Source organism: Paramisgurnus dabryanus, chromosome 3 (genome assembly GCF_030506205.2).
Source record: "Paramisgurnus dabryanus chromosome 3, PD_genome_1.1, whole genome shotgun sequence".
NCBI lineage: Eukaryota > Metazoa > Chordata > Actinopteri > Cypriniformes > Cobitidae > Paramisgurnus > Paramisgurnus dabryanus.
The window spans coordinates 42,675,555-42,701,121 of record NC_133339.1 but is presented as its reverse complement, the minus strand read 5'-3'; the positions used below and the strand labels follow the sequence as shown (position 1 = coordinate 42,701,121).

Below are 25,567 nucleotides of genomic sequence, written 5' to 3'. Positions count from 1 at the left end.
TCAAACCTGTTGAAATTTCTTTGATCTCCTGAACACAAAAGAAGATATTTTGCAGCAATGTTTGTAACAAGTTTTGGGGCACCATTGACTTCTATAGAATTTTTCCTTTCCTACTATGAAAGTCAATGGTGCTCCTGTTCAGCAGAACAAAAACATTTCTAAAGGTTTAAACAACTTGAGAGTAAATGATCACAGGATTTTCATTTTTGGATGAACTATCCCGTAGTACGTACTGCATCCGCCATGTTGATACATCACGTGCCATACATCGGCATGACAACAAGTTAGTCATTAACTTTGCTCCGCCATTGACGAGTTATCTACATTTGCATACAAAAACGTGTTCCTGATGAGTTTTGATGGTTTTCTGTTATACCGCGATGATCCACTAGATGGATAAATTACCCAACAAAATTCCTTTAAAAAAAGCTATTATTTCATTTTTTTTTTACATTTTTGAAGAAAAATACCCATATTTAAGAGTTTAAGCAGAGAAAAAATATAGATAGGATGAAACTTTTTTTTCTCCGTTTTTGTTTTTTTGTTATTGGTTTATTGGCATTATTTTTATATATTTTTAGAAGAAAATTTTCATGGAAGACATTTTATAAAACTTTTGTGAAAATCACAAAAATGCTGGGAAGCAACTTTTCAAAATATCACTCTTTCCCCGACTGCCTTTTTAAAAAGATACCAACCAGTGCCAGCATTTTTTATGATTTTCACAAAAGTTTAATGCCTTCCAGATTTTTTTCTTTAAATATATAAACATACAATATAGCAAATAAAAGAACAGATCCTCTGCTTTCAAAAAAAAATCATCTTTTTATTTGTTCTCTTTTAATCACGTCTCAAATTTGGGTAGGTTTCTTTTAAAAATACCACATTTTAAGCAAAAAGCTGAGATAATTACATTTTTGTAAAGGACTTTTGTTAGAGATCAGATTTTGTTAGAGATCAGATGCTTCCATGTTTTAAGTGCCACCTAGTGGATAAAAACGGTAATACGGATTGCCGTAAAAACTCGTCATTGGCGTATTCTCTTAATTGACAAGATAACTTGTTAATGACAGGGAAATATTTGTAATTGCATTTAAATACAATTCATTTTGACATACTACTCGCCTCTCCTTAATGTTCAGTTAAAATATTGCTGTAGAACACACAATTCACTTATTAGATTTAGATGTTTTAAATTGAGAAACACTGTCTTACAGAAAGAAGCAACCTCAGCAACCTCAGGGAGAACGGCTGTGTTGTCCTTGTCGTTACTATTAAAGGACTAACTGTATCCTGTCCAAGTCCACAGAGACTGCTTTTAGTTTTTTAATGTTGTTTTGCTTTGCGCTTAAGGCAAAATGTTCAATTCTCCCTAATACAAAGCGTCTGCAAAATGAATGAAATCTAAATTGCTGAGCATTTTAATTAAGTAATCTCTGTTTTTTTAACCCCAATTTTGTTGTTCCTTTACATGTTGTTTTAATCGGAAAGAAATCTCTATCAAAACTCACATCTCCATTTTATTTGTCATATACATTGATATAAAGGAATCTTACCATGGTTGACTTTGTTAAATCCTTCCTGATCATGTAAGATCTTGATTTGTGACATAGCGCTATGATGTTAAGACGTTTTGCCTTTTGTTAATGTGATCTCAAAATCACAAAATGTATACATGTAATGTGCGCTATAGTGCTGTGCAGGGACGGTTCTAGGATTTCATTCTTAGGGGGGGTTAGCCCTTAGTGATGATGTGAAGAAAGCATTGTAATTCCTTTTTGCAAACTAGGACCAGTATTATTCAGGGCCGGCGTCAAGGGGGGGCATTTGCGGGTAGTGCCCCCCCAAACAGGTTGTTGTGACCCCCTACAAAGTTTTTTATTATTTAATATATATCAAGAATAATTAAAATAAATTCAACATTGATTGTTTCATGATGACTTGTAATGTAATCAAATGAGGAAAATATAGTTGATATATGTTTTCTTTAATTAAAATAGACCAGTTTCTCTGATTGGATGTATTGCCGGGTCTCACCCGTCTTACGTCTTTAGCATATTTGTGACTTGATACTAGCAGCATGTTTTTCGCGGCATTTTATTTATCATGTAAAATATGGATATTAGAACATTTAGAACGAACCAGTACCGCCTGCTTCATCTGACTTCATGCAAACACAGACTGGCTCAAATTCAGAGATTAGAGGTCGAGGTGGAATTTACAAAAACACTGTTTTAAGGAAGTTTAATGTTCGTACACGCTGTCTTCAGCTATTTTAAAGGTAAGTTAGCGTTGTTTTAAATTACGTAAGCTTAAATGTGAAGTGTGGCTATAGACCGTTAACAGCATTACGACGTGATTATGGTAAAACTGCTTTTTTCAAGCTAGGACGCGGTGTGCGTTGCGGTTTGTTGTTGCGTCGAGCAAAGCGTGAGCGCAGCGGAGCTCAGCTTGCGCTCACGCCGCGGTCGAAGTTCAATAGTTTTGCGCATAGTTTGTGGTCTTTTGCACTTTATACGGGAAATGAGCTGACAGTCTGTACCAGTTGTATGAGTGTGTGCTTGCTGTATTTGTTGTTTTAATGTCTTGTTCTTGCAAGTTATTGTTGCTATAGACTCTATGCACGCCTTACTGCCTACGTATTTCCGGCAAAATCTCAGTTTTACGCTGGCTTCCGGTCTAGCATTATCTGATAGCAAGACGTGGTGGTAGTGTGGTCTTTTTATCATTTTCAACTAACTAGCGATTGCAATTTATAATATTATACATATTATCAACCTTAGTTACATAATAGTTTTAGTTTGTTATATTTATACAACATTTTAGTTATGAGTTCAACACGCTTTAAGGTGCGAACATAATTACTGTTCATCTCCCGTTCCGGCGGCAGTCGATCTTTCTTTAGATCAAACTGAAGAACTCCGAAAGGAGGTGGAGCGCTTGAAGAAGTAGGTGGAAGAGCTGTCTGTCCGTCACAGTTTTTGCTTGGGGCGTTTTGCTGCATCTGACGATGACAATGTCATTGACATACGGTTCTTTACTAGGTAAGATAGGGAATTACCAGATGCTTTAATATCATTATTATAAGATGACATATTAAGACATGGTGTGATTTTTACATTTCGGTATGAAAGTTAGCTAAAACTGTTGGGCTTACATTACCTTAGATGTATATTATCTCAAACATGCCCAACGTTTTATGTAGGTTTGTGACCTACAGTCATATCATGGCGTTCTGGAGACTCATTGAGCCTGCAACCAACAGAATGGTTCGTGTGACAAGGGCAAAAGCAAAGAAGTGGTGAAGTTGGAGCAACAGGCAATGCATCTGTAAATATATATTTTTTATTTCTTCCTATCATTTATTTACATTATTAATATATATTATGTGTGGGGAGGGGTAAGGAACACAAATGTAGTACTTTTTATGAATGTAAACTGATTTTTGCATTTTACTTTAACAGGGTCACTCCCTAATGTCGGCTGATGAGGTAAGAAAGACGCAGTCCATTGCTCGTCTGAGGGTCCACGTTGAGGGTATCATCCGCAGGGTGAAGCAACACAAACTGTTTGATGCTGTCATCCCTCTTTCAATCACACGAAGCATAAACCAGCTATACACTGTTGCTTGCCTTCTTGTCAACTACCAGAATGGGCCCTTGGTAAAAGCATGGGCAACGGATTAAAGACTTTGTATGAGATGGATACATTTTGATTGGCAGAGAATCATATGTAAATTAAATGTATTTGCTATGTATGTTTTTGTATTCGAGTAACAGAAGCATTTCTTTCACAATGCCAATGTAAAAACTGTAATGCAGCAATGTAACTAAGTAATTTTGATGCAGTTTTAATGTACACCACTAATGTAAACATGTAAATAACTTTAAATACTACTAAAGGTATAGTTCACCCAAAAATGAAAATTCTGTCATCATTTATGGATAATCTTAAGAACATCTAAGTGTATTCAACTGTGTGTATTCTGCTTTGAGAGACCATGAATATGAACTGAAATGTATGTAGTTACCAATTGTAGTAAACTTAAACACATTTTTGTCTAAAAGTAGGGTTTGAGTTTACTTTAGGTTTTGAGAGATAGTATCTTAAAGGTGTGTTTTAATTTATATTGTTGATGTCTAAAAAATTGCACAGTTGAGTACACTTACATGTTCTCAAGTTTATCATAGGAGGTACTAAAGAAGAAATTTTAGTACATTTCATAAAAAAAGACCAAGTACATTATGGAAGTACACTTTTTCACCTGGGAAGATGTCTTTCTGTATGTCCCAGAATAAAATCATATGGGTCCAGAATTACATAAGGGTATATAAATGCCATAATTTTTTAACTGTCAATTTGTTTAAACCGTAAACATTTGCATATTACACTATTAGGTTACATTTGAAGAGTTTCATTGCAAAATGAGATAACCACCGTTTTTAATTGTTCAGAAATCTCGTTTTTTGGTTGTGCATTTCAATTAATTTCAATGCAACTGCAGTTGGTTTGTTTTGATTTAAACCTTCATAACTTAAAAATTACAGCTAAGTAGCACCATAAAACAAAATAATAACATGATAACATAATAATAAACATCTTTTGACAAAAATGTTAAAAAGTGGATTTATCTTGTTTTGCAACGAAACTCTTCATTTATAGTTGATTGCAGTATCCACTTTACACCAGCAGCAAGTTTCCTCTCTTTAGGTCTTGCAGATAAAACCACCATCCCAGTGACAGGACCTGGCCGGACTCCCTAGGAATACCAATGATAATTTTAGGATGAATGTGCCAGATATGTACCATGAAACCAGCAATATATGTCTTGGTCATCTCATTAATTAGACAAAGTTAAGGATACAGGGAAGCAATGCGTATTTTAATAATCTTAATAACTTACCATTGTTCTTGGTTTGTGCCAGCTCTGCTCAGTTTCAGTACAGCTGCTCACTGGAGGAACTGCACTGATGCCAAGCTGAGAGTAATGTGCTGTCTGGTACAGTAGTGCAACTATGTGATTACACAGTGCAGTGCCAGCAACACAAGAACAGTTGCACTGGGACAATATGACAAAATGTCAATTAAAAGACCCCAAATTATCGAGCATTTGCATAAACAATGACTTATTTAGCTTTTAAAGTGCTAAACATTTACTTAAGATAGGGCTGTTCCGAATACCATTTTTTGAGCTTCGAAGCTCTAGTAGAAATAAAATCGAATATTCGAAGCTTCGGAAGGAGGGGCTGAACATATTTTTCCTCTTTAATAAAGGCAGGAATCTGTGTGTGTGTGTGTGTGTGTGTGTGTGTGTGTCTATTTATCTACAGTTTTATTATGTGGCGGATGTGTTGCTGTGGACTCAAGGGAGTGTAGTGCCTTTTTTTCGTGCAATATGGACATGTGACACGTTTAGAATAAACTTTAAGAAATAAACTTTAAAAATACTACAGAACAGCGCAAGCTGGAAGCGGCGTGCCTGTCACGCGTCCTGCGAGAACAGCATTAGTGAAACAAAACACAAGAGCAATACTTTTAATAAGGTAGCCTAACATTTTTCTAACAAACAAACATTCCCGTATCAGAAATTAGCAGCACAGTAATTACTGACAACGTAGGGTAGGCTATTTAAATAAAACAACGAAAATAAATGAACGAAGTTCAACAAACTGTAATAAAACGTTAGCATACTTTCAAAATCAAGTTTATTTACTAACACTTACACCATCAGTATGTTTTTTTCATCAGCAGAACAATAAAGAAGATATTTTGCAGAAACCCCAGTGCTCCGTCATGCAAGTCAACCGATCCGCACACTTTAAGAGCTAAAGCATATATATCCAATACAAAAGTAATCCCCCATAACTCTGTGTGACATATTGACGTCTTGTGAAGCAAATCAATCAGTTTTTGCAAAAAACTGAACGTTATTTACAACACTATTAGCGTGAATGCCAAAGCAGGAAGCGCGCTTTCCGTTCGAGGCGATCTCTTCCACTGGTGCTGTTTGATGGCTGTTGACTATGGATGTTGGTCTCTCTGCGCCACCTACAGAGCGGGAGCGTGAAGCGCACTTCCTGCTTGGCAAAAGCTCTGCATTAACGCTGAAAAATATTTATATATATATATTCGAATCTCAAAACTGAAAATCGAATGTCAACCCACGGAACGAATATTCGAATATTCGAATTTTCTGGTCCAGCCCTAACTTAAGATACTTGCATACATGTACTAAAGAAATTGTTATAAATTTAATAAGACAATAAACTTAAAATATGAACAACATGTCATCATTCATGTCTATGTTTGTCTGCCTACTCTCTATGTGACTTCTCTGTCTTCCTCATAGATCTGATCCTTATTAGAAACTGAAAAATGCACAAAGTGACAGTTTAAGTGTATTAACATGATAACACCACTTGCAAAAATATAAAAACAGACAATCTGAAAAGGTAAAATAGGAAGAAAACAAAACTCTGACTCTAAGGAACGTTTACAAACGTTACCTAGCTAGTTTGTACGCTTGTGAATACTTACCCTCTAAGTTGTCGATGTAACTCGAAATGTACCATTTAAATCCTTTCTCCTTTTTACTAGAAGGAGTGACAGATGCCAACCTCACAACTCGATTGACGTCGTTCACCGTAATCCGGGGAAGCTCTTGCAAGCAGCGAGTGTAAAATGACATGCTGACAGCGCTTATTAAAACAGTGTGCAATAAGCGCTGCGCCGGAAGCTACAGTACAACTGAGACAAAACGCGGAAGTGACAGTGCATAGAGTCTATTGCGTGCCCCCCGTTGGAAGCCAAATGCCCCCCCGTTAGTTATGGTCTGGCGCCGGCTCTGGTATTATTATTAATAAATTCATGTAGGCTATACATTACTCTTCTATATAGTTCCAAGCCCTTATGATTTTTTATTTAACCTAATAAAAAACCCTCTTGTACAGATATAAAAGTATAAAAGTTATTTATCACTATTATTATTATTATATGACTGTAATAAACAATACATAAAACATAAAAATTATAAAACGTTATCTATCCATCTATAAAAGCAAACAAGTCACTGAATGTTGTTTATAGTCTATCTTATTTGTGCGTTTCATATACAAAATGTGTGAGTGCACTGGGTTTGTTACATGTCAGGTGTATTTGTGTGTCCGTGCGTAGCTTATGTGTGATGGCGGTATTTACAGACATTTCGTGGGTGAAACTCAAAATGATACATTTCTCTATTGCACATTCGAAAACTTAGCATCATATTATTCACAGTTAGTATTACTGTTAACTAGAAAAAGGCAAAAATAAAGATCTTGTATTGCAAAATGTGACATGACGGTAAACTTAATTAAAACGTCACGGACTATGTTTGCAAAGCAATTTGAATTACAAACGGGGAATAACTAATATTAGCTCATTTAAGACGGAAGAATATTCTCATATATTTTGCAGACATGACTGCACTCATACAGGCTAGCAAATTAAAACATTCGCGAAAATACCTTCTGAGCTCCCTCGCTGGATACTTTATGAAACAATGATTTTAAGTTTGCAGGCAGCTGCCTCTGTGTGTGACGCTCGCGCGCTCCTCCACTACTCCACTGGCGGTTACGACGCATGCGCAGAACAGCAAAGCTAATCAAATGCCTCATAAACTCGTAATTCTTTTTCATCTAAATGTCCTGCATTTTGCATTATTTTAATTATTATCTTGGAATAAATTGTTTTTACAAATAAATAAAACTTCAGAAAAATATATTTGATAGTTTGGTAGAAAAATTAAGAATAATTTTAGGGGGGCTAAGATGACAGGTATACACAAAACAATGAATATGCAAATTAGTCCCTGCCCTCAATAAATCGCACCACCCCTGACCATAGATATATTTCTAAATAGATGCTGCATTCAGCAGTTACAGACACATAGCTGCTGGTTTCATAATGCACTCACGTATGCATTATGAAACCAGCAGCTATGTGTTTAAAACTGATGTTAAAGCATATGTCTCAAACTTTTTTGTGAACAAGAGCTACCACAATGGATAAAACAATCTGGAGGTCTACATTTTGATGTGATCTACTAAAAACTTTTTGTTTTACTTGTTGATTTTATTTTATTTTAATTGTTGATTTGTTTATAACCATTAAAAATGTTAACATAAAAGAAACCAAGCTAATATAATAATATTGGCGGGCAACATGTTAGAGAGAACCGTCTTAAAGCATATAAAAACCACACATAGACAAGTAAACAACAATAAAAACTTGTTTTTACCACATGGGGACTTTAATTGTTTACTGTTGTTGAAACGGTCTTATGCTCTTGTCATGCAGTCGCGTGTAACGAGAGTAATGGCAGCAAAACCTGCTTTATTTGATATGCATTTAATGAAGCACTGTCACATAAGGCAAGGGATCAGTGTTTAATTAAACGTTTTGTTCAGTGTGGTTGCTGTGCTTTCTCTGGACTCTGATCAAATCCAATTACACCTAAGAGGTAATGAGACTTAAATACATTAGCACTGCAATGACCGAAAAATATGCTAATGAAGGCCCCCGGCCAGTCAGTATAAAATGCCCCCTTGAATTATCTGTATGGGTGAAGCCAAAGTCACTGTAATTGTGAAGCGCATGATAAAAGTAAAGTTATATATAAAAAAAAGAAAAAAAAGAAAAGAACTATAAATGCGACCTGGACCACAAAACATAAGTAACAAGTCACACAGGTATATTTGTAGCAAAATTAGCAATTTTTATGCAAAAAAATCATTAGATTATTAGGTAAAAATCATGTTATAGATATTTTGTTAATTTCCTATCTTAAATATTTATATATTAATTATTAATTAAATTATTAAATTATTTAGTAAAACTTTAGAATTATTTAGTAAAACTTTAGAGGTGATTTTCTCAATATTTTGATCTGAGTACGGTTCACTTTTACCGTCGAAGTGCTAAGTGCTCTTCCGCCACACAATATAGTTCTCATTTTGTTAATCCACTTAAAAAATCAACACATTTTATTTTGTGCCACCATACTTACTGGGGTAACTACTCATATAACAGACTTTAAACAGGGAAAACATGGAAGTGTTTTGTGGCTTCTAAATTCATCCCTGTTTGGATCCTAAGGAATGAATGGGGCTAGGCTAAATGCTAACACATTCATGACGCGCTGTACAAAGATTAAGTGCACTCATTGAAAAAAGTTAGGGATGTATTAATTCGTCTAAGTTGAGGTAAGAACATAGTAAAATATTGAAAAATGGTGGTGTTTTCCTTTAAGGAGAACTCAATTGTGAAAACACCCTAAAGCAGTGGTTCTCAAACTGGGGGCCATGGCCTTGGGGGGTCCTGAGGTGATGACAGGGGGGCCCCAATTGTATGTAATTTTATTTAAAAAAATAGAGAAAAATGAAATGAGATTATGAATTATCCAAAAAATCCACATTACCATTTGTGACGTATTTGTATAAAGCACATACAGATAATCACACCACGATTCTGTATAAAATTCGCCTAGCATTTGGAGGCCATAATGTGGATGATAGATGGAAATACTTTGTTTTGAACTGGAACTCCGAACTTGATAAAATTCACTCCTCCCCCCATTTCAAACCCTGATTATAATATATATCATCACTGTGGTATAATATCACACTGCCCACTCAGGTCGGTTTCGGTTGACATGAACAAAACTAATCCAGAGATTTCCCCTTACTCCGTAAGCCAGTTTATCAAGGCCAATGCTAGACAAGGAGCTTAAGGAGAAATAATGGGACTGCAGGGGGAAGCATGTGAAGTGGGAGACACAAAGTCAATAAAGAAATTTCTCCTTTATTACTGAAGGCTGTTATTTGTATGATAATCCACAGCAACCCAGTAGCATGGCTGTGCTGCAGGCCACTGCAGTCCCACTTCACCTGTTTAGACCGACAGGAGCACGTTTAGCAAAAAGGTGTGCGACTAAGCATGATGGATGAAGCCTTTTTTAGTTTGTTTGTAGTGCCACAGAAAGACTGGAGAACAACCAGGCGTTCCTTCGAGGCGGGCGATGATTTGATTTGATCACATTGTATGTGAGTGGATGGTGTTTCTGTGAGGGTACGAGTAAATCAAAGATAAAGGCGGGCATTTGTGTTGTCTCACTCGGGGGCTTTAGTTTAAGCCTAGCTCGAAGCAAAGGACCAGACTGCTCTTTTCACAGTGAAAACTGAAATATCAACCCACCCCACATCTGAAATGCAACAACTAGTCATGTGACACTACTGATTCATGATAACAAAAATGTTGTCGGTTTAGTGGTGACCCTTACATTATGTATTATGTTATGTCTGATCACCACAAGGTGTGCATATGACGAGTGAACATGCATTGAACATTGAGCTAAATACTGTAAATAAAATCCTATTGGAATTCTTCTTGATGATGCTAGTGGTACAGAAATGTCAGACAACCCCTTTTAAAAATGCAGAATTTGACTTCTTTAAGGTAAATTGGATCTCGTGATAATATCATTTGCATGGGTTTTGCTGGAAGCTTCCAGCTGGAGGAGATGAGATGAGTATCTGGCATTAGATCCTGCTGGACTGAGTTTTGGCTCACTTCCTGTGTCTGCTGCTACACACAAGCACATTTTGAGCCCTGATGGTAGAATAAAATGACGGTGCCCTACAGAGAACAAATGTGCTTATAGTCGTGCACTAAATGTTAATGTTAATTACTGCTGGAAATCCATATAAGCCATTAAAGGCAAAGTTTTGTTTGTCTTTTGAAATGAAATAATTGATCTGCTCATTTTATTTGAACATGCTTTCAATTGTACTGACATGCCAGGAAGGAAATTACTGATGTGATCTTATGGGTTGAAATAAGACTCAAAATAATTAACAAATACGTGCTCATTTATCTGCACTGCAAAAAATGACTTTCTTACTTATGTATTTTTGTCATGTTTTCAGTAAAAATATCTAAAAATTCTAAAATTAAGATGCGAAGAGCTTTTTTCCAAAACGCTATAAATCCATTTCAATAGTTTTCAGAAAAGTAAATTTTTTACCTAGACCCGCACATTTTGTGAATATTCTATTTATCCTTTTAAAATAGTTTTTTTGCTCAGTCTGAACATGTTGAATAAGTAAGGGATAATGTAGAGGCAGCCGGTAGTTATCGGGAAATAAGCCCCGACAGTGTGATCAGTTGTGATTATTTCCCGATAACTACCGGCTGCCTACATTATCCCGCTTATTACACGGCTACTTGTCACATAAGAAAAAAACTGGACATGAATATGAATTTGAAACATTTTATTGGCATATTTGGTTTAAATTAACATGTTTATCCTTCCGCGAAACTTTGCACAGATGCATAAAATGATCGTAATACCTTATTAAGATCCTCTGCTTCATACTTGTCGGTCTCCATTTTTTCTCTTTTAGCCAGTCTTTGAGAAGTTTTAATGCCCATTCTGTATTTTTTTGTGTGTTGGCTTCGTAGCTGTCATGCTCTATTTTGTCAAGTTCAGTCTCAGTAAGCTGTCTGTGTCTTGTCGTGGTTGTCCAGTGTTTGTCACAAGATGGCGCCAAACAGACAGTAATCTTTATTGATCTTTATTGGCGCGGAGCGATTTTACTCGTACAAGTAGTACCGGCTATGCGTTATTACTTTGGAGCGGTTATTATTTGAAAAGAACGAACCTGCAAATGTCTCAACTGACCAATCAGAATCAAGCATTCCAGAGAGCCGTGTAATAATGATTATTAAATCAAACAACAATATTGTTGATTATAAAATCAAAGTTGATACATTTTTTTTTCAAAACGCTATAAATCCATAAATTTTTTCCACAAATAAGAGAACATGCAACATATACTTAGGGACTCTTCATACTATAAATGAATAAGTAAATTATTCAGATTGTATACATTGGAGCCAGTATGAAATAAACAGAATTACACATAACTAACTTGCTATTACTCCCTCCACCATTTCAGTTTTCTCCTTAGCAGGGCGTCAGGAACCTCTTTTGCTTTATATATTTCACATCTCTCTCTCTATCTCTCTCGTCTACACACAGTTTCTATTAACCTCACACGCACACACAGCGAGCTCCCCTCGATCTGCTCTCAATGACATACCATGTAACAACGCGCTCATAATGTCCAATCCAAAAAGCACAACTTTACAGATGTCCCTGCATTGTTCACTAGCCACATTTTGTACTTTTGCAATACACACAATCTACAATAGCACCTTATTATGGTCAATGTATCAAACAAATCAGCAGGCTATCAAACTATTCAGTACTTTTTATGTTACGTTAGCAGGGTTCTTCACAGGAAAAAAACTCTATCGCGAAGGAGAAACGTACAAAACGGTATTAAAAGAGCCAGTTCTGAAACGAAAGTTGTACATACCAAACACTTTGATGAACATCGCCTTGCAAACGGTTACCTTTTCCGGATGATGTATTAACATGACATTAATCCTCATTTTGAGTAATGAATGAACATAAACAAACATCTGTTCAGAGCGCCGCCATTGGATTGCGTCGAACGCTCATCTAATTCTGATTGGTCGAGAGGATAAATCGCGTTTAGGCTAAAAATAGTCTCGGCGCTTAGCGCGTTTTGGAAACGAACGGCATCTTGTACGTACATTTTAACAAGGAAATGTAGTGATTTGGCATAAAACGTTCATGGAGCAGTGAATAGCTTCAGTACACGGACAAATGACATGACAAACTACATTTTTTTTTAAATGGCGTTTATCGCGTTTTGGAAAAGAGCACCTCATGTATTTTACTTGATGCGAAAAATGACCTAAGAAAATAAGTCAAGTTTTTAGACAAAAAAGATTAAATTTAAGTAAATATGTGCTTAAAGGCTCTCTAAGCGAATATGTTCAACGTCACTTGTTGTTGATATTTGAACTGTTTTCAAACAAACGTGGCGTAGCTAACTCCCCCTCCCTTCCGTGCTTTCGTGAACGCGACCAACCCCCACCCCCAAATCCTTCTTGGTGATTATTGGCTGTAAAGCTTTGTTTTGTTTCGTGGTGCAGGTTTGGCCACTGTGTGTAAATTGAAGTTTGTAGAGCCTGGGCTATCTACAGAGATCGCCTTTTTTTACAGTTTGATCAGCGGTCAGGTAGCAATCAGATAATGAGGAGATGTGTGCTGTATGTAACAAAAAAATTGTATTGTCTAAAACGCGTGAATTCGCTTAGAGAACCTTTAAAATAAGCAAAACAAATAATAATAATAAAATCTGCCAATCGAATAAGAACATTTTTCTTGAATTAAGTGTTTATAAAAAAAGTAAACTTATTTCAAGAAATTTTTTCTTATTCCATTGGCAGATGTTTTTGCTTATTTTAAGCTCAAATTTACTTAAAGGGACAGTAAGTAGGATTTACCCACATCTGCAATGCTAACAGGACTTAACTTGCAGTGAGTCCGAAAAGGGAGGAATTATGATAATATCGGTCTTGTCTACATCACCAATCCCAGGAAGTAAACTGTTGCATACAATCCGTGTGTTTGTTGTAGTCCAAGAAAAGAGATTTACACTGAATATGATAACTCTCATCATCGTTTACTTTGGGGTTTGTACCTTTTGCATATTGTTAACATTGTTATGCTTACACACCAAAGGAAATGTAAAAACGTGAATAGGACCATAGGTGCCCTTTAAAAAAATGTATTGCAAAATTAAATCTGGGCCCTATTTACATTTGCAGAGGAACCAAGGAGATATTAACATACATTAATGATAGCAAAAACAGTATGTCCATTTAGATAAAGCACCAAATTTGGCCAAAAAAGCCACTTTTCTCAGTTGACAGTGATGTTAATGTTTTAGCCCTCGATAATTGATAAAGACTTTTTAACTTTTGCATCCTACTGAGTGCCTGGAGTATTTTTTTTAATATGACAGTTTTTCTAAAATATAAGTTATAGATTTTGACACATATTTATGCATATGTTTTATAAATATATTGCTCCTTTATAGAAAGCCATGTAGTTGTACCTCCTGTTTCAAAGTAGCTTACCCAACACATTGGTGACCTCACTCTAGTGCTTTATGTTAAGAGGCACTTTACCAATCTCCACAAACATCCACAACGCAGGAAAAGAGTATCTTGCATGAAAAACAAGTGAAGTTTAAAGGGCATGGATGTTTAGCAGAGATTAAGAGGATGTGAGTGGCAACACAGTAGCGCTCTTTCATGCGTAGGCACACGTGTTCACATGCACGCGTGTGCCGCAGACTTGCGTGGGATGGAGACTGAAGCCTAAGTGTGAGATTAATAGAGGCGCGAGTTGCTAGACGTGTAGGACAAGCACTGGCTGAGTCGACTGCTGAATTAACCTGACTGTCAGTATTAATCAGTGCTGGGCCCGAGCGCACCTTATTCCCCAGAACTTAATGCCTTCTGCTTAAACCTAATCAAGTCCGTTCCCACTGACACAACGCTTTGTCAAGTATTTCCCTCAAACAGATACTTGCTCCTCTTCAAAGCATCGCTGTCTTTTAGGCCGCATTAACTCTACCTGTTTAAAATGACTCAATTCCGAGTTTTTCCCACACAGAACGGATATGACCCACGAACGTGTAACCAGGAAAAAGTGCATAGATATTCTCTGATCGGTTTCAGGCCTCATTCATTCGAAAATTAATCGGATACATGCATTTGCGTCCGCAATGTCAGCAGATACAATATTCCCATGTCAAGCTGTGTCGTGCGTCATTAAAAATGTGACGCTGGCAAATGGGCGGACACCACCCATGATCACATGACTCTTAGTGGAGTAAAGTTAAAGTTTTATAGCCTGTTACGGAAATAAAGCTCTATGATCTTGTATAAACATTTTGTCTGTGTCCATTGCATATAGCGACATTTTAATTCTTTAAGAATTATAAGAATTAAAAAGTTTTAAGGGCACACTCCACTTTTTTTGGAAAATATGCTCAATTTCTAGCTCCTCTAGAGTTAAATATTTGATTTTCAGTGTTGGGGAAAGTTACTTTTAAAAGTAATGCATTACAATATTAAGTTACTCCCCAAAAAAGTAACTAATTGCATTACTTAGTTACTTTTCATATAAGTAATACTTACGTTACTTTTGCGTTACTTTTGCATTACTTTTTCTTACTTGGCTGAGGCTTGATCTCTTTCAGGCCTTGCAGGTGTTTTTTATGACTGAGAAGTTCTGCATTCAGAAATCGCATATTATCATCGCAAAAAATGTCGAGCTCTTGCCTGCCATCTCCATTTCTGACTCAAACTGTTTCCGCTCAGGCGCGCACACATAGATGCGTAATTCTACATGACAATGCTCAGTTTAATTCAGCACTTTATTATAATTTTTTTACGCGATGCTAATGGTCTAATCAGATTCAACAGATTATGGCAAGCTATGCTAAAAGTGCTAGCACCATACCCGGAGTTCAGTTGAATGGATTCCAAAACGGTAAGAATACAATGTTTAACTCTAGAGGAGCTGGAAAATTAGCATATTTTCCAAAAAAGTGGAGTGTCCCTTTAAGCTTTTCTGGGTAAGTATTTCTACCTTGAATTGATTGGCCGAGTGTTTAGTGTAAATGCAGATATCGCATATGAATCACTTTTAAAAAAATGATGTAAGCTAGTTGTCTGTCAGGGTTTTGGTTCCATTTAGTTAGTTTTCTTTATTGTTCTTCTTCTTCTGGTGTTTTATGGGGGTTTGGCAAACCAACGTAAAGGTGCATTACCGCCACCTACTGATCTGGAGTTTTCTTCATTGTTCATTATTGCTTCTTGTGTTTGTTACCTTTTATTAGTCACACCTGTGTTTAGTTAATCACTCATCATTAGTTACAGCTGTTTGTCATTATCATTTACCCTTTATAGTCTGCCCTAGTGTGCCTGTCCTTTGTCTGATCTCGTCTGTATGTATCCTTGTCATCGTGTTCTGCTGTCTTTCGTGATTAAAGTCCTGTAAGTTTTATAATCCTGCCCAGGTTGCGTGAACAGAGTTTCCGGTGTTCTGCCGCGGGGGCTGCTAGTGACGTCAGGGAGGACGTCCATCTCCACGCCGCTGAGGGTGAGCCAATAACGGTCCCTGGGGTTTTCAACATCTGCTCGGATTGTGCTTTGGACTTTTCCCACCCATTGTCGTCACCGCTGGTTCCGTCCAGCCCACCCCTCGTAAGTCGCTGTTGGATAGCGCTGCCGGTCCTGTCCGGTCTCCCTTTCCGCTCTCCCTTACCAGCCAATCCGAAGCTATATCAGCGGACACAGCGTCACACCTCTGGTCATCCTCAGCGCGTCACCGGCGCTGGTTTGTTGGAGCCGAGGTGTGCCTCTCTGCCCACTGTCTAGGGGGTTTCTCCAGTTCTCCTCCCCCGCTCCGTGAGACCTAGAGGTCCCCTTGGCTCGTCGGACCAGCGGCCTTGCTTCGGGTCTCTTCTCCCTCCTCTTCGTCAGCTCCCATCCCCCCAGCAACGTCAACAGGCTTCGGTCCCCCTTCTGATTCCGCCCCGGTCAGTCGTCGTCCCGCCCTCACCTCCGGGTTTTTTCATTCCCCATTGTGTCTCTCACTCCACCCTTCTGGCTTGTTGGGCTCCTCTTTCCCATAGACGTCACCGTGGGACTCCCTAGCTCTGGCTCCTCCTTGTGGCTCCGGACTCATCCTACATCTCGGTCGGGAGACCCACCAGCTCCGCCCCGTCCCTCCGGATCCTTGGCTCACCTGGGTTCTCCGCTCACGTGGCTAGAGGTCACCTCGGCTCGTCAGACCAGCGGCCTCGCTTCGGGTCTCTACTCCCTCCTCTTCGTCAGCTCCCGTCCCGACAGCGACGTCACCAGGCTACGGTCAACCTTCTGGTTCCGCCCCTGGTCAGTCGTCGTCCCGCCCTCACCTCCGGGTTTTCCTCGTTCCCCATTGTATCTCTCACTCCACCCTTCCGGCTCGTTGGGCTCCTCCTTCCAATAGACGTCACCGCGGACTCCCTAGCTCTGGCTCCGCCTCGTGGCTCCAGACTCCTCCTTTGCTCGATCGGGAGACCCACCAGCTCCGTCCCGTCCCTCCAGATCCTCGGCTCCCCCCGGGTTCTCCGCTCGCGTGGCCCCGCCCTGGATCCTCCCTTCAGTGTCGACGCCGTTGTCTGTCCCCAGGGTGGGACTAGGACTTCTATCACCCTGGCGCCCTCCTCCAGCATCTCCACCCTGGGGCTTCGTCTTGTCTGGTCTCTGGGCCCTACTCCAGACCATTTCCCTCACCTCTCATCACAGTTTTTGTTGCTCCCTCCCTATCGCCTCTATTTTTTTTTCATCTACGGCGCGAGGTCGCGCCTACCGGGAGGGGGCGTACTGTCAGGGTTTTGCTTCCATTTAGTTCGTTTTCTTCATTGTTCATTATTGTTCCTTGTGTTTGTTACCTTTTATTAGTCACACCTGTGTTTAGTTAAACACTCATCATTAGTTACAGCTGTTTTTCATTATAATTTACCCATTATAGTCTGCCCTAGTGTGCCTGTCCTTTGTCTGATCTCGTCTGTATGTATCCTTGTCATCGTGTTCTGCTGTCTTTCGTGATTAAAGTCCTGTAAGTTTTATAATCCTGCAGTTTGTCATCTTTCATGTTAGAGAACTGTGACATCGTCAAAAAAAAAACAAAAAAAAAAAAACGGATAAAGGCAACAAATCGGAATTGTGCACCAAGATTTGCTGCGTAAAAGGAGTGATTTCAGCAAGATGTGATTACTCTTTTTCCTTTCATCAAGCCAGCCAAAGGGAAAACTATATCTATCTGACCAGACGGTGTTTATGACAGTCTGGGTGCAAAAAAACGTTGGTGGCGGCACACAGGGAGGAACATCATGACTGTGTAAGACTGAGACTGAGCGACAACCACGGCGGCCAAATGTTGCCTAAAGCAGTTCACGCAAAAATGAAAATTTCATCATTTACTCATCTTGTCATTCTCAACGCATGGTACACAAAAGGAGAATTTATACTGCACTTAACAGTGTTCGCATGCGAAACTGTGTCAAAGATTCATCTGTGTTGCCCAAAATAAACAGCAGTATATGACACGAGGCCGAGTAAATACAATTTAAGGGGAACTGTTCCTTTAATGGGCACTTTTTGTTTGCGTTGGCATAAAATGATAGGCCTATTCGGACTCTGCACCTTTTTTTAATCTTCCCATTTAATTTAGAGTTAAAGGAGCCAGGCATCCTTGTATGAAATCCCTCAGGGTGTCAGGTTGACCAGGTTAATGTTTCACACACACACACAAACACATAGAAATGGATTGTAAGCTTTCTTCAGTGTCATCCTTCACTGGTTTATCTATACAGGAAACAAGCTTGTTCTGTACAACAAAACACATCCACAGGGAGATTGCGCTTGCCACCTCCGCACGCTCTCTGATAGACAAATAACATAATCAATCCACAGTAGGTGAGCTCGATTAGATATGATTTCAGTAATAAGATCCCTCTGAAACTGACAAAAGGTGTCTGTTTCGTGTGAAAAATTATCACCAGAAGTAGTCGAGCCGTTTACTAAGACGTGTCCTCTACTTTTAACCCTTTTACGAATGAGCTCGTGCCAATTAGTGCATTTTAAACGCCCACTCAGACAGAGCAGAGGCGAGAGAGAGAGAACTCATTCTTATCTTTCTAAAGGACAGAACTGTGTTTTGGTCTTCATTCCTCACCTAGCAACGCAGTGTCAAGCGTGCAATACAGATTTTAATTTTCCATTAGTCTCGCTCAGTGCCATATTTGACTTGGGTGCAAATTTAGGGACGTTTGCTGCGTCATTCATATTTTTAGTACATGGCTTCTGATCGGATAGAAAACATGGATCATAGATGCAGGCGGAAATGTGTTTTAGATCTGCTACAGTTAACAAACAATCAGTTATGAATCTTATCAGTTGAAAAGTGTGCATATTCAGGATTAATATAGCATAAAATGTATCTAAAAGGGACACAAAATGAAAGCAGACCTGGTTAAAAAACGTTACTTATAGATGCTGTAGATTGTAAAAATGCATTTACATAGGCATAAATGAATAATACGAGTTCTGTACATGGTAATGATATATTGTGAGCCTTAAACATGATTGTTTACCCCTTCTTATGTAAACCTAATGCATGCAAAAGACCGCTGGAAAACGGGCCAATCTCAACATAACACCATCTGTGAAGTTACCGTCATGATGTACACCCCAACATTAAATTACACATTAATATGTTAAAACAAAGATGTGACTGCTAAGTTAGCGCTATATGCTAGTTATTGCTAGCATTTAGGCGGAAGTTCTACTATTGATGTTACAGTAACTTACCAATTAGAAATGTCCATTTCCTATTTCAGAATAATTGATTATTTCTCAATTTCTGTAACTTTGTCTGATACAGGCTCGAGCATAAGATGGGTTTACACACACACAGAGCTACTGAATGAGCTGCTCTGTGAAACAGCCAATGAGAGCAGAGCTCAACATTATTATTCATGACCCTTTATAATAAGGTAATAATACACCATTCCATTCTAACGGCAAATCCTAGGGCTGTAAATTGACATGTTAACCCATCTCTGGATAATTTTTTGCACTAAATAAAGTTACATACCTTCTATGTAGATATCAGAGAACAATTTAACACATTATTTCATTTTTACTTTTCTCTTTTTGATGTCAGTGAAATGGCTGAGTGTGTGAAGGTGTGAGCGGATTACATAACACAGCTTCGTAAGGCAGGACAAACACAGGCTGTGTTTAAAAACCTTTACTGGACATCTAAAGATGCTGACACCACCAGAATGCATAGTACTGTATATACTTATCCAATGCTCATGCAAATATTAATATTGTTATTATTATACTAACAATAACAACTCAGATTAAGAATGACACCTCTACTAACAACTCACTAATGTTCTCAAAATACATTTTGACATAATACCAATATCAATGCTAGTAATGATGCTCATTCTCATAGCAATATTCTAAGTATCACATGTAGAATCACAACTATTAATGTAAATACTACTACTATTGTACTACTAATAATACCCCTGCCAGTGATAATGGCATATTAGCGTTCATACATTACAACTGCAATGTCTAATAATATACTTTTGTGATTACTGTCAATACTACTAATAAACTACATAATAATACTCATACTATAACGAATAATACTAATTTCATGAATAATCACTATTGCCAATACTACTAATAATGCGCATACTAATACTCATACTATTGCATACATAATAAAACAAATCTGTGAGTATTCAATAATATTGCCAATTACTAACTGCTGATAATGCACATACTAATACTCATACTATTGCAATGACTAATAGTCCTAATTTTGCGTGTACTCATTACTATTGCCAATACTACAATATACCACATATACTATTGCAATGGCTAATTATTCTTATATAGGTAGTACACATACTATTGCTTATACTACTAATAAACCACATACTATTGCAATTACTAATTATACTAATTTAGCTACTGTAGTACTCGTGCTATTGCCAGTATATAATAATGCACAAACTAATACTCATACTATTGCAATGACTAATAATAGTAATCTTGGTAGTAGCCTACTGATAGCAAGCTGACACTACTCATACTGTACTATTGCAATGACTAACAGTAATTTTGGTAGTACTCATATGCTGCTGACACTACTAATAAACAACATCCTATTGCAATTACTAATTATACTAATTTGGCTACTGTAGTACTCGTGCTATTGCCAGTATATAATAATGAACATAGTTATACTCATACTGTTGCAATGACTAATAATACAAATTTTGGTAGTACTCATTTCCTGCTGACACTACTAATAAACAAAATCCTATAGCAATTACCAATTATACTAATTTAGCTACTGTAGTACTCATGCTTTTGCCAGTATATAATAATGCACATACTAATACTCATCCTATTGCAATGACTAATAATAGTAATTTTGATAGTACTCATATCCTGCTGACACTACTAATAAACCACATACTATTGCAATTACCAAATATACTAATTTAGCTACTGAAGTACTCGTGCTATTGCCAGTATATAATAATGCACATACTAATACTCATACTATTGCAATGACTAATAATAGTAATCTTGGTAGTAGCCTACTGATAGCGAGCTGACACTACTCATACTGTACTATTGCAATGACTAATAGTAATTTTGGTAGTACTCATATCCTGCGGACACTACTAATAAACATCATCCTATTGCAATTACTAATTATACTAATTTGGCTACTGTAGTACTCGTGCTATTGCCAGTATATAATAATGAACATAGTTATACTCATACTGTTGCAATGACTAATAAAACTAATTTTGGTAGTACTCATTTCCTGCTGACACTACTAATAAACAACATCCTATTGCAATTACTAATTATACTAATTTAGCTACTGTAGTACTCATGCTATTGCCAGTATATATTAATGCACATACTAATACTCATACTATTGCAATGACTAATAATAGTAATTTTGGTAGTACTCATATCCTGCTGACACTACTAAACCACATACTATTGCAATTACCAAATATACTAATTTAGCTACTGAAGTACTCGTGCTATTGCCAGTATATAATAATGCACATACTAAAACTCATACTATTGCAATGACTAATAATAGTAATCTTGGTAGTAGCCTACTGATAGCGAGCTGACACTACTCATACTGTACTATTGCAATGACTTATAGTAATTTTGGTAGTACTCATATCCTGCGGACACTACTAATAAACATCATCCTATTGCAATTACTAATTATACTAATTTGGCTACTGTAGTACTCATGCTATTGCCAGTATATAATAATGAACATAGTTATACTCATACTGTTGCAATGACTAATAATACAAATTTTGGTAGTACTCATTTCCTGCTGACACAACTAATAAACAAAATCCTATAGCAATTACCAATTATACTAATTTAGCTACTGTAGTACTCATGCTTTTGCCAGTATATAATAATGCACATACTAATACTCATCCTATTGCAATGACTAATAATAGTAATCTTGGTAGTAGCCTACTGATAGCGAGCTGACACTACTCATACAGTACTATTGCAATGACTAATAGTAATTTTGGTAGTACTCATATCCTGCTGACACTACTACTAAACAACATCCTATTGCAATTACTAATTGTATTAATTTGGCTACTGTAGTACTCGTGCTATTGCCAGTATATAATAATGAACATAGTTATACTCATACTGTTGCAATGACTAATAAAACTAATTTTGGTAGTACTCATATGCTGCTGACACTACTAATAAACAACATCCTATTGCAATTACTAATTATACTAATTTAGCTACTGTAGTACTCATGCTATTGCCAGTATATAATAATGAACATAGTTATACTCATACTGTTGCAATGACTAATAATACAAATTTTGGTAGTACTCATTTCTTCCTGACACAACTAATAAACAAAATCCTATAGCAATTACCAATTATACTAATTTAGCTACTGTAGTACTCATGCTTTTGCCAGTATATAATAATGCACATACTACTCATCCTATTGCAATGACTAATAATAGTAATTTTGGTAGTACTCATATCCTGCTGACACTACTAATAAACCACATACTATTGCAATTACCAAATATACTAATTTAGCTACTGTAGTACTTATGCTTTTGCCAGTATATTATAATGAACATAGTTATACTATTGCAATGACTATTAATAGTAATTTTGGTAGTACTCATTTCTTCCTGACACAACTAATAAACAAAATCCTATAGCAATTACCAATTATACTAATTTAGCTACTGTAGTACTCATGCTTTTGCCAGTATATAATAATGCACATACTACTCATCCTATTGCAATGACTAATAATAGTAATTTTGGTAGTACTCATATCCTGCTGACACTACTAATAAACCACATACTATTGCAATTACCAAATATACTAATTTAGCTACTGTAGTACTTATGCTTTTGCCAGTATATTATAATGAACATAGTTATACTATTGCAATGACTATTAATAGTAATTTTGGTAGTACTCATTTCTTCCTGACACAACTAATAAACAAAATCCTATAGCAATTACCAATTATACTAATTTAGCTACTGTAGTACTCATGCTTTTGCCAGTATATAATAATGCACATACTACTCATCCTATTGCAATGACTAATAATAGTAATTTTGGTAGTACTCATATCTTGCTGACACTACTAATAAACCACATACTATTGCAATTACCAAATATACTAATTTAGCTACTGTAGTACTTATGCTTTTGCCAGTATATTATAATGAACATAGTTATACTATTGCAATGACTATTAATAGTAATTTTGGTAGTACTCATTTCTTCCTGACACAACTAATAAACAAAATCCTATAGCAATTACCAATTATACTAATTTAGCTACTGTAGTACTCATGCTTTTGCCAGTATATAATAATGCACATACTACTCATCCTATTGCAATGACTAATAATAGTAATTTTGGTAGTACTCATATCCTGCTGACACTACTAATAAACCACATACTATTGCAATTACCAAATATACTAATTTAGCTACTGTAGTACTTATGCTTTTGCCAGTATATTATAATGAACATAGTTATACTATTGCAATGACTATTAATAGTAATTTTGGTAGTACTCATTTCTTCCTGACACAACTAATAAACAAAATCCTATAGCAATTACCAATTATACTAATTTAGCTACTGTAGTACTCATGCTTTTGCCAGTATATAATAATGCACATACTACTCATCCTATTGCAATGACTAATAATAGTAATTTTGGTAGTACTCATATCTTGCTGACACTACTAATAAACCACATACTATTGCAATTACCAAATATACTAATTTAGCTACTGTAGTACTTATGCTTTTGCCAGTATATTATAATGAACATAGTTATACTATTGCAATGACTATTAATAGTAATTTTGGTAGTACTCATTTCTTCCTGACACAACTAATAAACAAAATCCTATAGCAATTACCAATTATACTAATTTAGCTACTGTAGTACTCATGCTTTTGCCAGTATATAATAATGCACATACTACTCATCCTATTGCAATGACTAATAATAGTAATTTTGGTAGTACTCATATCCTGCTGACACTACTAATAAACCACATACTATTGCAATTACCAAATATACTAATTTAGCTACTGTAGTACTTATGCTTTTGCCAGTATATTATAATGAACATAGTTATACTATTGCAATGACTATTAATAGTAATTTTGGTAGTACTCATATCCTGCGGACACTAATAAACAACATCCTATAGCAATGACTAATATACTAATTTAGCTACTGTAGTACTCGTGCTATTGCCAGTATATAATAATGCACATGCTAATACTCATACTATTGAAATTACCAACAATACTAATTTTGCTAATGCTATTTCCAGTACTAAGAATAATGCAAATAGTATACTATATGTAATCAGCAATTTTTTCCCACATGTAGTTACTTTAATTTGTAAAGCACATACTGTATAAAAACAGCAGCATGTGTGAATGAATAGTTATAATTGTCTACCTGTCGTCTGTCTGCCAGTCCCCGAGCAACAGGTCTCGGAACCGGTACCGCGGTGGCAGCGGCAGAACCTCCTTCTCCAGCTCCACCATAGTCAACACCGAGCCCAAATCACCGCGTAATAAGAATTTAAAACACCTTTCCCCCTCGTTTAGCCCTCCGATGGCATTATTTCAGGTTGCGCACATGTATGAAGTGTTGTCATCATCACTCAGTGATAGCACACAGAGAGGAGAGATCCCGATCACAGGAGCGAGTGTGCAACTGGTGCCTGCTGTCAAAACACAGATGTGAAACACATCGCCTGGACATCCTGAGCCCAACACGTCCAAGTGCTTTTCTTGGCGTTTCACATCAGATGTAACAGTTGCCAGCTATTGCTGCCATGCATCACCATTGTCCTGGATTGCAGCAAAATCGCGCTGTGTTAGTCTTCAGAAGTGATGTGGCATGGGGTGGGTAAGTTCATTTGTAACCCATCTAGTTGCAACCCGCCTTTAAAAATGTCGTCTGCTGCATTTACCAAGCAAACAAATTTTGGTTCAGAGAACGGCATAATGTTCATTTATGGTTACAGAAGAACATACAGAAAACGTTACTGTATGTTGATTGGTTGCAATGAAATAACCAAATGCGTTATGCGTAGGTTTGTGCGTAAATGCATAATCATTTCATGCACTTTCTTCCTTTAAACACTGATATAGGTATGTCAATCAAAGTAATTGATCATAAAAATATTTTAATCACATCTATAATTGATCAAAAGCAAAAGTCGCCAAAAATAGCGAATTAAACGGGAATACGATGGATTTGCTCATAAGCACCATAACATCTGCATAATTGCAATATTTAATATGAATGCTATTAGACTAGCAGACTGAAAGTAATGGACCTTAGCACCTGTTGCAGTTTTGACATGGATTATTCAGTATGGCAGAGGGAAAACACACACACGCGC

The 25,567-nt window shown here is 36.9% G+C and overlaps 1 protein-coding gene and 1 long non-coding RNA gene across 3 annotated transcripts in view; one reads left to right on the top strand and one right to left on the bottom strand.

The window, feature by feature from the left end:
- The window catches only part of kcnt2b (potassium sodium-activated channel subfamily T member 2b), a 127,858-nt gene extending 102,733 nt beyond the window's left edge, over positions 1–25,125 (bottom strand). For both annotated transcript variants that reach the window (XM_065263358.2, XM_065263359.2), the window contains exon 1: positions 24,613–25,125. In XM_065263358.2, the coding sequence (XP_065119430.1) occupies positions 24,613–24,701 (89 nt within the window). In that variant the 5' untranslated portion in view covers positions 24,702–25,125. The remainder of the gene's footprint in view (positions 1–24,612) is intronic.
- Positions 2,669–3,604, top strand: LOC135744974 (uncharacterized). The gene is made up of 3 exons (XR_010530902.2): positions 2,669–3,044; positions 3,206–3,330; positions 3,465–3,604. It is a non-coding gene; the product is annotated as an uncharacterized lncRNA (long non-coding RNA).
- Positions 25,126–25,567: the final 442 nt, after the last annotated feature.